This window comes from Notamacropus eugenii, chromosome 3 (genome assembly GCF_028372415.1).
Source record: "Notamacropus eugenii isolate mMacEug1 chromosome 3, mMacEug1.pri_v2, whole genome shotgun sequence".
Taxonomy (NCBI): Eukaryota; Metazoa; Chordata; class Mammalia; order Diprotodontia; family Macropodidae; genus Notamacropus; species Notamacropus eugenii.
In genome coordinates this window covers 18,745,206-18,758,181 of record NC_092874.1, presented here as the reverse complement: position 1 = coordinate 18,758,181, position 12,976 = coordinate 18,745,206, and the positions used below count along the sequence as shown (strand labels likewise).

The window sequence follows — 12,976 nt, the reverse complement described above, 5'->3', positions numbered from 1 at the left end:
CTTATATGACCTGATGCTGAGTGAAAGGAGCAGAACCAGGAGAACTTTGTGCACAGCAACGACCACAGTGTGCGAGAGTTTTTTCTGGTAGACTTGGAATTTTGTAATAACGCAAGAACTTCTTATAAAAAAAAAAATCCCAATGGTGGTTCTCAAGGCAAAATGCCTTCCACACTCAGAGAAAGAAATATGGAAGTCATTCGCAGAATGTAGCAGATCATGTTTGTGTGTGTTTGTGTATCATGTTTTGATTTCTTATACGATTTCTTCCATTTATTTTAGTTCAACTACATAGTATGACTATAGTGAAAATGTACTCAATAGGAAAGTATATGTAGAACCTATACAGAATTGTATGCGGTCGTGGGGAGGGAGGGGGGTAGTGGGAGGTAGGTGTGGGGGGATAAAATCTTAATTTTATGGCAGTGATTGTTAAACATTAAAAAATAATAATAATAAAATAAAATTTTAAAAAAAACAAAAAACAACAAAAAAACACTTACTAACCTGTAATTAAAATAGTCAATATTACATTTCAGTAAAAAAATGGATCAACTTTTGGAGACAAGACAATTTTTCCCAGGAGAGTAGGTAATTCTTTAGAAAATTCTGGTCTCAATAAAGCCAAACAATTCACTCTGAGCCTGTCCACATTTTACAGAGCTAAAATCTGCTGCTTTTGCCCAAGTAAAATAATTTTGTATCTTCCCCCCACGTGCCCCCACTTCTGGTGGAGAAACTACCTTCCACAGGCACAGATCAACAAATAATAAATCAGATTCACTTATTCTAATTTAATATCTAATTATCTAATTTATCTTACAAAATCACAGTCCATTAAAGCTGAAAGGGACCTTAGAACTAATCTAGAACAGGTCAAAGGACCACAGTGGCTAAGAGCTTCATTTTCAAATATGACCCAGTCATGGCCCTGCTGATGCCTGCACAAGACTCTTCCTTCTCATGGGCTGTCCCCACACCTAGAACATCATTTTGGTCTTTGCCCCCTGGCTTTCTTCAAGGGTGGACTTAAATCCCACAGCAAGAGGCCTTCCTTGGTATACCATCCTTGCTAGTGCCCTGCCCTTGGGCATTATCTCTAACTGACTTTGCACCTGTTTGTCTCTCCGATGAGGAGGTGAAATGGTGGGCAGGAACTGTGTTTTGCCTTTCTCTGTGCTCCCATGGCTTAGCATGTGCCCGGCATCCGGTCACTCAATAAATGCTTGCTGACTGACTGCCTTTGAATACTAACACTTAACAGAGACGACAGCAGGAGAGTGGATATCCACACTCTGAAATGACCTGGGTCCACTATGCCAATAGCTGAATCCTCATTAATCAGAAAATCCTCCTACAATCAATAATATATTCACAAGACAGGCAAGGGGCTCCATTAGGATCTCAATGGCCATGTTTCCTTCCAGTCAGTAGTCTTACCATTTGCTAATTCATTTCCCAAGGGTCAAGTCAAAGTGGGAACTACAAAGGAGATATCTGCCTAAGGTCCTTGACACTGCCAATTTTTCTTCTTATTCTAAGACCACTACTAGAGTTCTTAAATTTTAGTTTGAAACTGACATCAAAATAGAATATCTGGGGAACACAGATCAAAAAACTTGAACTGCAGAAAAATCTATTATTATTGGCACTGAAAGATTAGGGAATGAGGTGACAGAAAATAACTCCTCCAAATTTTGATAAACAAAACTTGTCTCAATCCCCCAGCCTCTCATTAACTACATAACTAAACAGAAGAATATAGTAGATGATTAAAAAGCTGATGGCAATAAGACATCTATTTCTTTCAGATTTGACACAAGAAGGTCTCTCACCTTGAAAGGACAATAAACAATTGACTGTTGATCCTTCCACATAATGTTCAGGCATTGGGGACCATAAAAATGTATAATAATCTCGAGCGGTACTCCAACCAACCTGAAAGAAAGCACCAAAATGAACTGTTTGATTACAGAGAAAAGTTCAAGATCACATTATATCTTACATGCCAAAACATGCCATTTTACTGCATCCTAAAGTCAAAATATACATTTAATGTTGAGAAATGACTATTTTAACAACACATCAAAATTTTTATCATGAATTTTTATTAAGCTATTACTTAATGCTATACAAAGATCTCATAAACTGAGTAACAGTTTCTAAATACACATTAAACTGTCCCTTTATAGGCAATGTCTGTCAAAAAAAAAAATGCTAAGTGCACATGGATGGAGAAAAGAAATATGACATACCAGACAGCAAAGCAATAATCATCAAAATAGTTTAGTATTGGTTAAAAATAGAAAAGTCAATCAGTAGGAGGCATTAGGTACCCAATACAGCAAAGCAATCAAACACAGTACCAGACAGTTGGATAAATCCAAAGACTTCAACTACTGCAAGGTGTCAGTATTTGACAAAAAATGTTAGGAAAGTTAGAAAGCAGCGTGGTAGAAATGACGTTGACTTCAATAGCTCACAGTATATGCAAAGACAAGGGCCCACATGTCCACATGTCTTAAACACAAAAGGTCACATCTAAATAAAGTAGAGAAGCAAGAAAGGAATGAAATGACCCAATAATCACAGATGGAGATGACCAAACAGGTTATCGATAGAGAGGATCTTGCAAGATAAAATGGACAATCACAATTAAATAAAATTTGAGTTTTAATACAAACAAAATGAATGCTAGTAAAACTCAAAGGGAAAGAGTGAACAGAGAAAAAAAATCTTTGTTGTCAAGTTTCTCAGATAAAGGTCTCATATCCAAGATATAAGTACATACATAGACAGAGAGAGACAGACAAGAGCCACCTCCGAAGATTAATGGTCAGGCTGCAAACAAGCAGGTTTCAAGGTATCTACAGTCCTATAAAAGAATGCTCCAAATCTCTACAACTTTGAGGTTCTGCTTCACACCCACCAGACTGACAAAGATGACAGCTATTGGAGGACTACAAGACAATAAAAATACTAATGCACTATTGGTAATGTTGCTAATTGTCTGGTCATTCAGGAACACAATCAGGAACTGTGTCCCTAAAGTTACTAAACTGCATATTCTTCTGATCAAAGGATACCACTATGCCCCCAGAGATCAAAAACGGAGAAAAAGAACCTACACGTACAAGAGTATTTACAGGAGCTCTTTCTGTTAAAGCAGAAAATTCATCTAGGGAATGACGGAATAAATTATAGTACACAAATATAATGAAATATTATTGTGCATAAGAAATGACAAGAGGGACAATATTTGAGAAACCTGGGAAAACTGATATGAACTGATATAAACAAAAACAATAATTCGTATTATAAGAATATTGTAAAAATAAGCTGTTAGAACTTGAATCAATGCAATTGCGTATGACCCACTTCCTGACAGAGAGGTGGACTCCAAGTGCAGAATGAGACATCCGTTGGTGAATATGGCAAATGCACAGACTTGTTTGGCTTAATTGTTACAAGGAATTGCTGTTGTTTGTTTCTTATTTGAGGGAGAGCGATTTGGTGCCATAAAAAGAGCAAAAAGAGAGGGATTTGGTGCCATAAAAAGAGCAAAAAGAAGATAATTGAAGCATTTTTGTTTTTCACAGAAGAAAAATAAATTCAAAAAGAAACACAGATAAGAAGGACAGCTATGAAAGTAACATGTTAAATTTAGTACATACTGAAAAAGGAAAACAAGCTGTACATAAAGATTCACAGCTTTATGTATAATCAATCTTCATTTTTCTGCTCTATTTGGTAAATGGGCACACTCATCTTATCCGGTGTTTGAATAGGCAAGATGAAAATGGAGGAGAGGATTAGGAGAGAATAGGAGAGAGGAAAGGAGGACAGGGGAGGAAAGGTAAAGTCATGGGAGAAAAGAGAAAAAGACAGGGATGAAGAGGTGAGAGGAAGGGAGAAAGAAAAGAAAAGGAGGAGAAGCAAGGAAGGAGAAGGAAAGCTAGAAGGGGGAAAGAGGAGAGCTCCTTACCTGTCAATAAGCTATTAGCATATTCAGTATGTTTTTAACCATGTCACAACTTATCTTCATTATTGAGTGACAATATGTAACTAAAAACTGAAACGCCACCAGGAAAAGATCTATTAATACCCAAAAAAGAGAAATGAGGCCAAACAGCACAGAATAGGGAAAGGAAGAAGCCATGAGCATGTGACAATAAAAACTGAAAACTGCATCATTACGCCTACATGGAGCAGAAGGGGCATTTTTTCACCAACACATGACTAAGCAAGCAGTGAAGAGGAGAAGCCCATAGGAGAGGAGGCTTCCTATACCCCCCAAAATTCCTGACTTAGACCTGAAAATCAGCATCCAATCTTTACACATGCTGAGGTGTCAACCAATGGACATGACCGAAAATATACTGGGGCCTAACGTTAACATAAATCACTAGAAATAATAATAATGAAAAACCAAATAAAATCAGATTCAAATTAAAAAAATAGGTCTTCACAATATTGGCCTGACCACCAGTCCCCCATCTCCACCTATATCCAGATTTCCCAGAGACACCTCCCTCATTTCCCCACCACCATTTCTCCAGTTACCTTTGTCCTGACACTGTACTCAGATGCCTCTAGAGGAGAGAGCAGGTCTGCCTCACTCAAATCCAACCATCTCACACAGCCCAAGACTTTGCCTTCGTGATGTCACTGGTCCTCTTCAAGAATGAAGGACAAATGCCAACACCAATAACACCCCAGTTCATCAGAGTGCACATGGCCTCTGCCAAACTGACTTGTTACAAGCCTTTTTCCTTTCTTTCTCTTGCTGAGTGGAGGGTTGGGAGGGAGTCAGCAATAGCAAAGCCAAAAAATAAAGCCTTGAAATCACTTTTTGAAAATAAAAGGAATCAGAGAGAGGGGCAGGCAAGGTACTTGTGCAAATAACATGTTACATGGACCATTTCATAGAGAATCCTCTTTTTGCGTTGTGCTGTGTGTACGGAAAGGCTTTACTTTTGCTCTACAGGCTAGAAATCCCATTACCTAGGAGCCCCTGAGGAACGTAGAACAGGATGGTCACTGCCAGTTAAAGATTCTAGAGCTTTTGGCAGTGTGATGAAGCCTATGGATCTTTTTGTAAAATAATGTTCTTATATGCATAAAATAAAATATACAGGATGACAAAGACCAGTAATACTGAATTGCAATTATCGAAATTCGTTCTTGAAGAGGACCATCAAAAAGCAAGTTCTCAAGCCACCAAATTAGAACCAGAATTCCCACTCCCAAGGCAGATCAGCAAATGTTTTGCAATTTTCAGTCTCACTGAGTTGCAAAGAGAAAACAAATGCTCTAACTCCAGAAGAGAAATGACTGAAATAATTCGTGATCACTTTATTCTTATCTGTCTTAAGCAAGAAATTACAGTTACAGAGAAGTAATGGTGGGGTTCTTTGATGAAAAATTAAAATAGGTTTAATTTAATGATGATTGTCTCAAGATAACCTTTAAACCATTATCCAACCACCTGCCTAAATCCTCTATGGAAGATTTGCTCAAGTATTCTTACCTTAAAAATGCCAACCCAATCTTTTGGGTGTGGATGGATATACTGGGTCAAAGTATAATGACATTCCAGGTGGGCATTTGGAAGATAACTCTTGGCCACATTTTGAAAGATGACATGTGCAAAGTTGGAAGTCTGAAGAGTGCTTGACAATGGGACTTCTTGAAAGGATGTCATGTTTATCTGTAAGAAGTTATCAAAAGAAATCTTAATAACTTCCTTGATTTTTGCCAATCTTAAGTAAAAAAGACTCATCTGTAAAAAAAAAAAAGCACATAAGCAGTGATAGGGGAAAACATCACAGAATGTCAGTGTTAGAAAAGACCTCTTAAGTCCACACTTTACCTGAAAAAAATCCTCCACAACACAGAAAAAGTAGTCATGAATGAATAACAAAGACTGAACAAAAAAGCCAGGCCAAACACTGAGAATGAAAAACAAAACAGTAAGATCCTTGCCCTCAAGGAGCTTACACAACACTTATGAAGGAAGGCCAGGGAGGAGGTGTTTACACAGGGAAATCAAGGGGAATGATTTTTAGAGCCATAGAGCAAATCTGCTGGATGACCTCTAAAGGGGAAACTACTTGCAGTCAAGCCAGCACATTCTAATTTTTGGACAAATGTTTTCCATGATCTCAAGGCCAAGTCTACTTCTTGGCAACTTCAACCTACTGCTTCTGGTTCTGTCTCCTAGAACCTAAGAGAATAAATCTAATCCCACAAACATTTATTACATGCCTATTATGTGCATCGGCCACCGTGATACATGCTGGGGACCCAAAGACAGAAATGAAATAATTCCTGCTCCCAAAGAGTTTACAGCCTATCAAGTGATAGAATGTAGAAGCTATCAGCACAGTCTAGTGGACAGTGCTCAGAAAATTAACAGCCATGAGACAGTCAAAGCTTTCTTGGCCGCCATTATTCCTCTGTAAAATGAAGGGCTTAGAGCAGACTGCCTCTAAGGTTCATCTGAGTTTTTACTTGGTGGCTTTCATTCATAGAGAAGTATGTACCAAAATACTGAGTGTAAATGTTGGTGCCTAAACACAGTCTTACATAGGAAACTGAGTTAGAAGGAGGGAAAAAGGGAGTACGTTTCAGACTGTGGGGTGGTCAGAGGAAATGCAAAGAGATGGAATATCATGGGTGAGAAATGAGAGAAAGCCAACTTGGCTAGCCCATTGAGAGTAAGAAGTCAAATAACAAATAATAAATAATGAGGCTAGAAAGATAGGTTGGGACCAAGTGCTGTAAAAGCCAACCAGGCTTGGAGTTAGAATGGGGCAAAGCGGTGGTCAGATTTAAACTTAAGGAAAATCACTTTGGCAGCTTTGTAGAGGACAGGATCAAGTGAGGAATCTCTCCTTCCCCATTCAGGGTAGCCCTTTTAACATATGCAACAATCATGTGGCTCTCAAATTTCCTCTTTAGGCTAAATAACACCACTTCCCAGTGGATCTGGAGGCCTTTCAGCCTCCTGGCTGCCCGCATGCATGCAATCTCTACTCTGGGTTCTGTATCAAGATATCTAACAACTGTAAAAAAGCAGACTAGGAATACATTAATTGGGAAAGAGTTGTTACCAGTATGACTCAGGAAGTTAATCAAAGGAAGAACTGGAGACAAAGTTCAAACAAACAGAATAAACATAAATTCCAGTGTGGAAGAACTCCCCAAAGTCTTGGCTTCCTGCGTCTGCTACAATCTAAAAGTACCCAAGCCCAGAGCCTCTGCTACTCTCTGGCTTCTGGTCCACAAACCATGGGTATGGTCCTCAGGCAGCCTAAGAAGGTGGAGTGGAGGGCAGACAGCCTCCACCTTAGCATCACTGGGCACAACTAATCATTGCCACTAGCGTTCCTCCATTTGTTCCAGGACTTCTGCTACCTCACGTGAGTAACGATTTTTATTTTGGTCTTTGGACTTCTGCTGTGGTTTCCTTGTTACAGAGAGCAAACTGCCACCTTCTTGGTAAAGTATAGTGAGAGACAGCTGCCTGAGGCCAGTGAGAGAGATGAAGCCGCTTGTCCCCTCTCTCCGCAACCAGAGAGAGACAGGCCTGAAACTCAGCTCTTCCTGCCTCTCTTCCAGCCCATGGAGGTGCTGCCATGCCTCCAAATAATGATTATGTTATCAGCTCAATGGGGTCTCCATGCTCCATAGCAATCCTTGAGTCCTTTCCTAACTGACTCTCACTCCCCAAGGGCTGGTCAAACAAAGCCTTTCTGAACTATCTATCAGTTCTAGCCCCTTTTCTCCACCCATCAAGCCCTCACACATCTCATCGTTTCTACAGCATAACCAAGCTCAGGGCCTCCAAATTCTTCCCTTTCCAAGATTTCCTCTACACAGGTGCCAAGATAACCTTCCTAAAGCACAAGGGTGCAATGGATTACTCCCTCCTATGATCAAGAATCTACAATGACTATTGTTTCTACAGGAAAATATCATAGGTTACAGTCTACTTTTCCAGTATTATTTCCTATTATCCCTTCCATGGATTCCACATTTAAACCACACATGCTTTATGGAAGTCCATCTCTGACTTTTTAAGCAGGGAACACACCCCTCCTCATCTATACCTCTTAGAATCCATAGGGCCACCTCCTACGGGAAACAAATTCATTAGTTGTTTTCTCCTTCCTCAAATTATCATGTGTGGATGTATCTGTTTAATAATAATAGCTACCATTTATACTGAGCTTACTACTGGCCAGGCTAGTGCCAATTTACAAATCTTATTTCATCTGATCCCCAACAGCCCTGGGAGGTGGTATTATCCCCACAGATAGGCAGAGAGAGATGAAGTGATTTATCAGGGTCACACAGTTAATAAAATGTCTGAGGCTCTATCTGAACTCTGGTTTTCCTGCCTCCAGGCCCAGCATTCTATCCACTGATATCCCTCCAGCTGATGTAAGTTTCCTGAAGGCAGAAATGGTTCTGTGCTTTTTCTATACCAAGTGTCTATCACAATGTACTGCCTGCATTGGCCTCTTGGTTAAGGTCCTCATCCCCTTGGATTCCTGCCTAATTGCACTGGACTCACTGTTCCCTTGAGCCAGCCCACTCCTTTCTGCTTCAATCCCATCCTGATTGGGACCATTCCTTTCTACCAAGAAAAAGTACTTAAGAGACTTCAAGGCTGTCATTCTTGGCTGCCTTGAGATAACTCTATCAGTAAGACTCCTCTAGTCTCATCACTGAGTCTTGTCCTCTCGTGATCTGCCCGCTCTCCAACACCAAGACCAGTCAGGACAGCACGATTAAAGTTTTTTCCTCATTTATAACAAAAATATGGAAATGAAAAAAGAAGTTAGGTTTGTCTTTCATGACAAATCCAATTTAAATCATTAGAAAGACTATTTAATCAGTGTTGTCTGGCAAAATGTATGCTTACCTTAACCTTGTCTGGATTGCTCAGATCTCAAATTAATGGAAATTGAATACAAAAGAAATGTCATTCAGGAAATGTCAAGGGCACAAAAATCAATAAATGTGACTATTAAAAATTCACAGAATGCTCAGACTCAAGGAGTAGGTGTCATTTAAGTTGAGTTTTGGTTAACTCATGAATGGTAAGTGAACTCTGCAAACAACTCAAAGTTTTTCACATTTTGCATTCTACATCTATGAGTGACAAATAACAATTTGGCTAATACAGATTTGCCCAAAAAAAGCAATTTACTATTTTTATCATGCTAAGTCTTCCACCTTCAACAGCTCTAACATTACATACCTAATATTCTTCATGATAATTCTCAGGCACTTTTTTTTAATCATTAAAGAAATAATCTATTTCTGGCACCGTAGTAATCGTCCTTGTTTCCCAAGTCAACGAACGTTTGTGGACCCAGGACTGCACTGAAACTCTACCCTGTAATTTACTAATTGCTGTCAGATACTTTATTTAGAAAGATACTTAAGTCAAAACCTTTCTAATGTGATGTTTCCTGACCTTTCAAATAACAAATACAGGTATTGAATGGCTTAAAAGTCATTAAAACCAAAATCTTAAAATGGTTACCAATTTCTATTATAAAAAATTAACTCCTTTTTTATAGAGATTAAAGCCTGTACAATTTCAAAATTTGCCACCAAAGTACATTATTCCACAATCTTCTGTGTGTAACTGAACATTTCAGAGAAAGAATTAAGTTCAGCTGAATTATTTAAACAGAGGATCTCAAACATTTGGATTGATTAGGAAACCTACCTAACCAGATATATTCTCAAACTGGTTACTCCAGCAACGCTGCCCAAGGGCAATGTTTACTCAAAGGGAATAGCAGCCAGAGAATATTTCAATTCCCACTTAAGACTAACTTTCTACTTCATCCTGCACAGTCCACCCAGTGGTCTTAAGGCTCTGGGAAGATGGAAAGTACTTCTTCATGAAACAGGCAGAAATAACTTTAAAATCAAAAGGCCTCACTGTGTGCAATTGGGGGTTGGCACAGTGCTGAGGACAAGCCCACAGATTTAATCCTTTTGGGGAGGGAGGGAAGGACACAACATCCTCCTTCCCAAACTCCAGTCAGTCAAATCTAATACATGTCAAATCTTGAAGACCTAAGCATAAAACTGAGAAAGTTCTTTTTCCTCCAACTTACACTATGCCTTTGACTTTATGGGCTGCTGCTTCCCAGAGATAACATAAGTGAAACAGCACTTTTCTTCTAACTTTTAGTCAAAGAGGCATTTATTAAGCACTGTCCAAAGCACTGGTGATACAAAGAGAAAATGAAAAATAATTTTAAAACATGGATTCATTCCCAACACCGAGGAGTGCTGTGTCATGGTCATTGTGCTTGTCTGAATTCTCACATGTCAACATTATAAAAAATAAAATTCAAAACAAAAATGTTTCCATGACTACACTGGAGGGGGGTTTCCCGTTGGAATATTGTCAAATATTCACAGAACTAATAGAATTATTCTCTAAATGGCAATACAAGTAACTTGCAATACATATCATAGGATGAAACTGGAGCTGATTAAAGCAGGGATAGGTCATGATTTTCTTCCCTTTCCTTCTATTTTAACAAATTTCCCATCTTCAAACCATCACAAATTAACAGCTAGATGACTCTGGCTCATGGAATGGAATAAAGAATCCCTATCAGTTCCCTCCAAATTCTGCTAACCTTGCTTTCACCTGGTCCCTCCTGTCCTCTACATGTGTAAATGGCTTCCAGGAGTCTGCAACTGCCTCAAATGCCCTCGCTTTCTCCTTTTCTTCCCCCAGAACCTGATGGAGTCTCCCACCGCCTTCACTTTGTTTGGAAACAGCACCATTCCCAGAGGAAACACAGCCCTGCCGCACTGGCAGAGAGAGAAGCCCTTCCCATTCACCACCCTCCACAGAAGGAAGGGCAAATAGGAGCCACAACGGCGACTTCAGGCTTCAATCTCACTTTCTGCTACCAAGGGTCCAGGAATGGGAGACCAATTTAAAATGAGTGAAAACTGAGGAGTCAAAACCAGGAGTTACACACAATCACAATCACACAATAGTCCATTTAAACATTTCATGTTGCCTATCCAAAATCTCCAGTTAAGTCCTCAGCCTGCCAAACCCAATTTCTTGGGATCCTTACAGGTCACCTAGGAACTCTACATCAGGAAGTCTTTGAACTAAATTCTTAATCTTAATTCTAATTTATTCTAAATTCTAAAGGCAATAATTGCATTGTACATTTCTGTATAGAGTCCTATATACAGCTCCCTATGTGAACACAGTGGGAGCTCGGTAAGTATGATTCCCTACACTTCTCTAGGCAGATTTTACGGTCCCATTCAGACAAAGGATTGTTGGTTATCACATTTCCTTCCAGAATGTTAACAATAACCAATCTTTCTATATACCACACATATGATCTCATTCGACCTTCACAAGAACCTGTTACGGTCAGTGCTATTATTTTACAAAGGAAAAAAGTGCAGCTGAGAGCCTGGTTAGAGCCTTGGTCAGACGAGCACAGCCAGCAATGTCTGAGGCCGGCTGACGGTTACAAGCTCCACGGCACTACCCATTCCACTTTAACGAACTGAATGCAGCAGGGGCAATCCTTAGGAAAAGATCCGTAAATGATGTCAGCGGTCATAAGCTTCTTTCCAATCACCTTATGTAATTTATCAGCTCTAAATAAGGATGACACCAAGGAGGATGGATTGTGATTTTATTATTGAAATAAAGAACTTCGACTCCCTCTCCTAAAGCAGGTCAGCGTCTTCTTCGACTTCTGGTGTCAGAGAAGGGCCAGTCCTCGTCTGAGGCAGGAGTTGAACCCAGATCTTCCTGCCTCTGAGAATCCAGCCAATAAATGAGCCGGCACACTAAATGTTACCACTTTCAGAGAAAGTAGAGAAATAGGCTACATCTCTATCCATTTTTTTGGAGGTAATGGAGGTAAGTGACTTGCCCAGGGGGTCACACAGGGTCAAATATCTGAGACCCGACTTGAACTCAGGTCCTCCGGACTCCAGGGCCAGTGGACCTCTATCCATTTTTAAAACTACGGACAGCCTCCCACTGCATTTTCATTGCATATTCCACCTACAGACACCTGAATTAGTCCGCTCCCTCCCGCATAAAACCCTTCAGACAGAGGCCACCTAAACACCTGAAGAGCCCTTCAGAGCAGCACCCTCCTTCACTGTTTTAGAGATACTTCGAACACGTCACCCTCCCAGAGGGCTGCCCAGCCCAGGGTCAGCCCGGAGGCTACCGTCTGCGTCAGCTGAGAGGGACCCGGGGCGCGCTTGGTCCAGTAATTCGGCTGCAGGAAGGGGAAAGCGCACTTTTACGGGGCCTTCCGTAACCTCCCCCCCGCGCCTGGCTGGCATCAAGCCCTTAAGATCGCCGCTCCGAGGGCCGCCCCCCGCCCCAGGCTCTCGCAGCCCCCCTTAACTTCCCGGACGTTTCTCAAAAGCCCAAGTTCCGACTCCACTTGGTCTCCGGCCCCAAGTCGGACGCGCGGGGTCAGGCTCTGCCCAACACCTCCGCTGTCCGGTGAGGTCAAAGGGCACTGAACCCCCCAGCCCGCGCACTGCCTGGGGGAGGCAGAACGGCACTGGCCCATCCCGGAAGTACGCGGGATCCCTCCCCGCCCGCAGGCCCCGCCCCTCCCCGCCCCATACACAAACACGGGCTCCCGAGCGCCCCGCGCTCCCCTCCCCCTCCCGACACCCCGAGGACCTGGGCCGCTCCCCGCCCGCCCCCCCTCAGCTCCAGGGCCCAGCTCCTCCTTCTTTACGGTGCCGCCCCTGGTTCTGCCTCCGGGCCCGAGTGGGCCAACCGACCAGCACTCATTGGGCGCTTAGAGTATACGCGTGGAGGCTACCGAGATTCTAGTCCCGGCGTCTCCTCTTCTGGGAAGCTCTCACTTCACGAAGGGGAAACTGAGGCAGAGAGCGCCCGCCCCCCTGCCCCCTGGGCCCG

At 41.5% G+C, this 12,976-nt stretch overlaps 1 protein-coding gene across 4 annotated transcripts in view; it reads right to left on the bottom strand.

The window, feature by feature from the left end:
* TAX1BP1 (Tax1 binding protein 1) overlaps positions 1-12,976 on the bottom strand; it is a 66,468-nt gene that overhangs the window by 53,152 nt on the left and 340 nt on the right. For all 4 annotated transcript variants that reach the window (XM_072651015.1, XM_072651017.1, XM_072651016.1 and 1 more), the window contains exons 2-3: positions 5,531-5,710; positions 1,836-1,938 (exon numbers count right to left, since the gene is read on the bottom strand). In XM_072651015.1, the coding sequence (XP_072507116.1) occupies positions 1,836-1,938; positions 5,531-5,704 (277 nt within the window). In that variant the 5' untranslated portion in view covers positions 5,705-5,710. The remainder of the gene's footprint in view (positions 1-1,835; positions 1,939-5,530; positions 5,711-12,976) is intronic.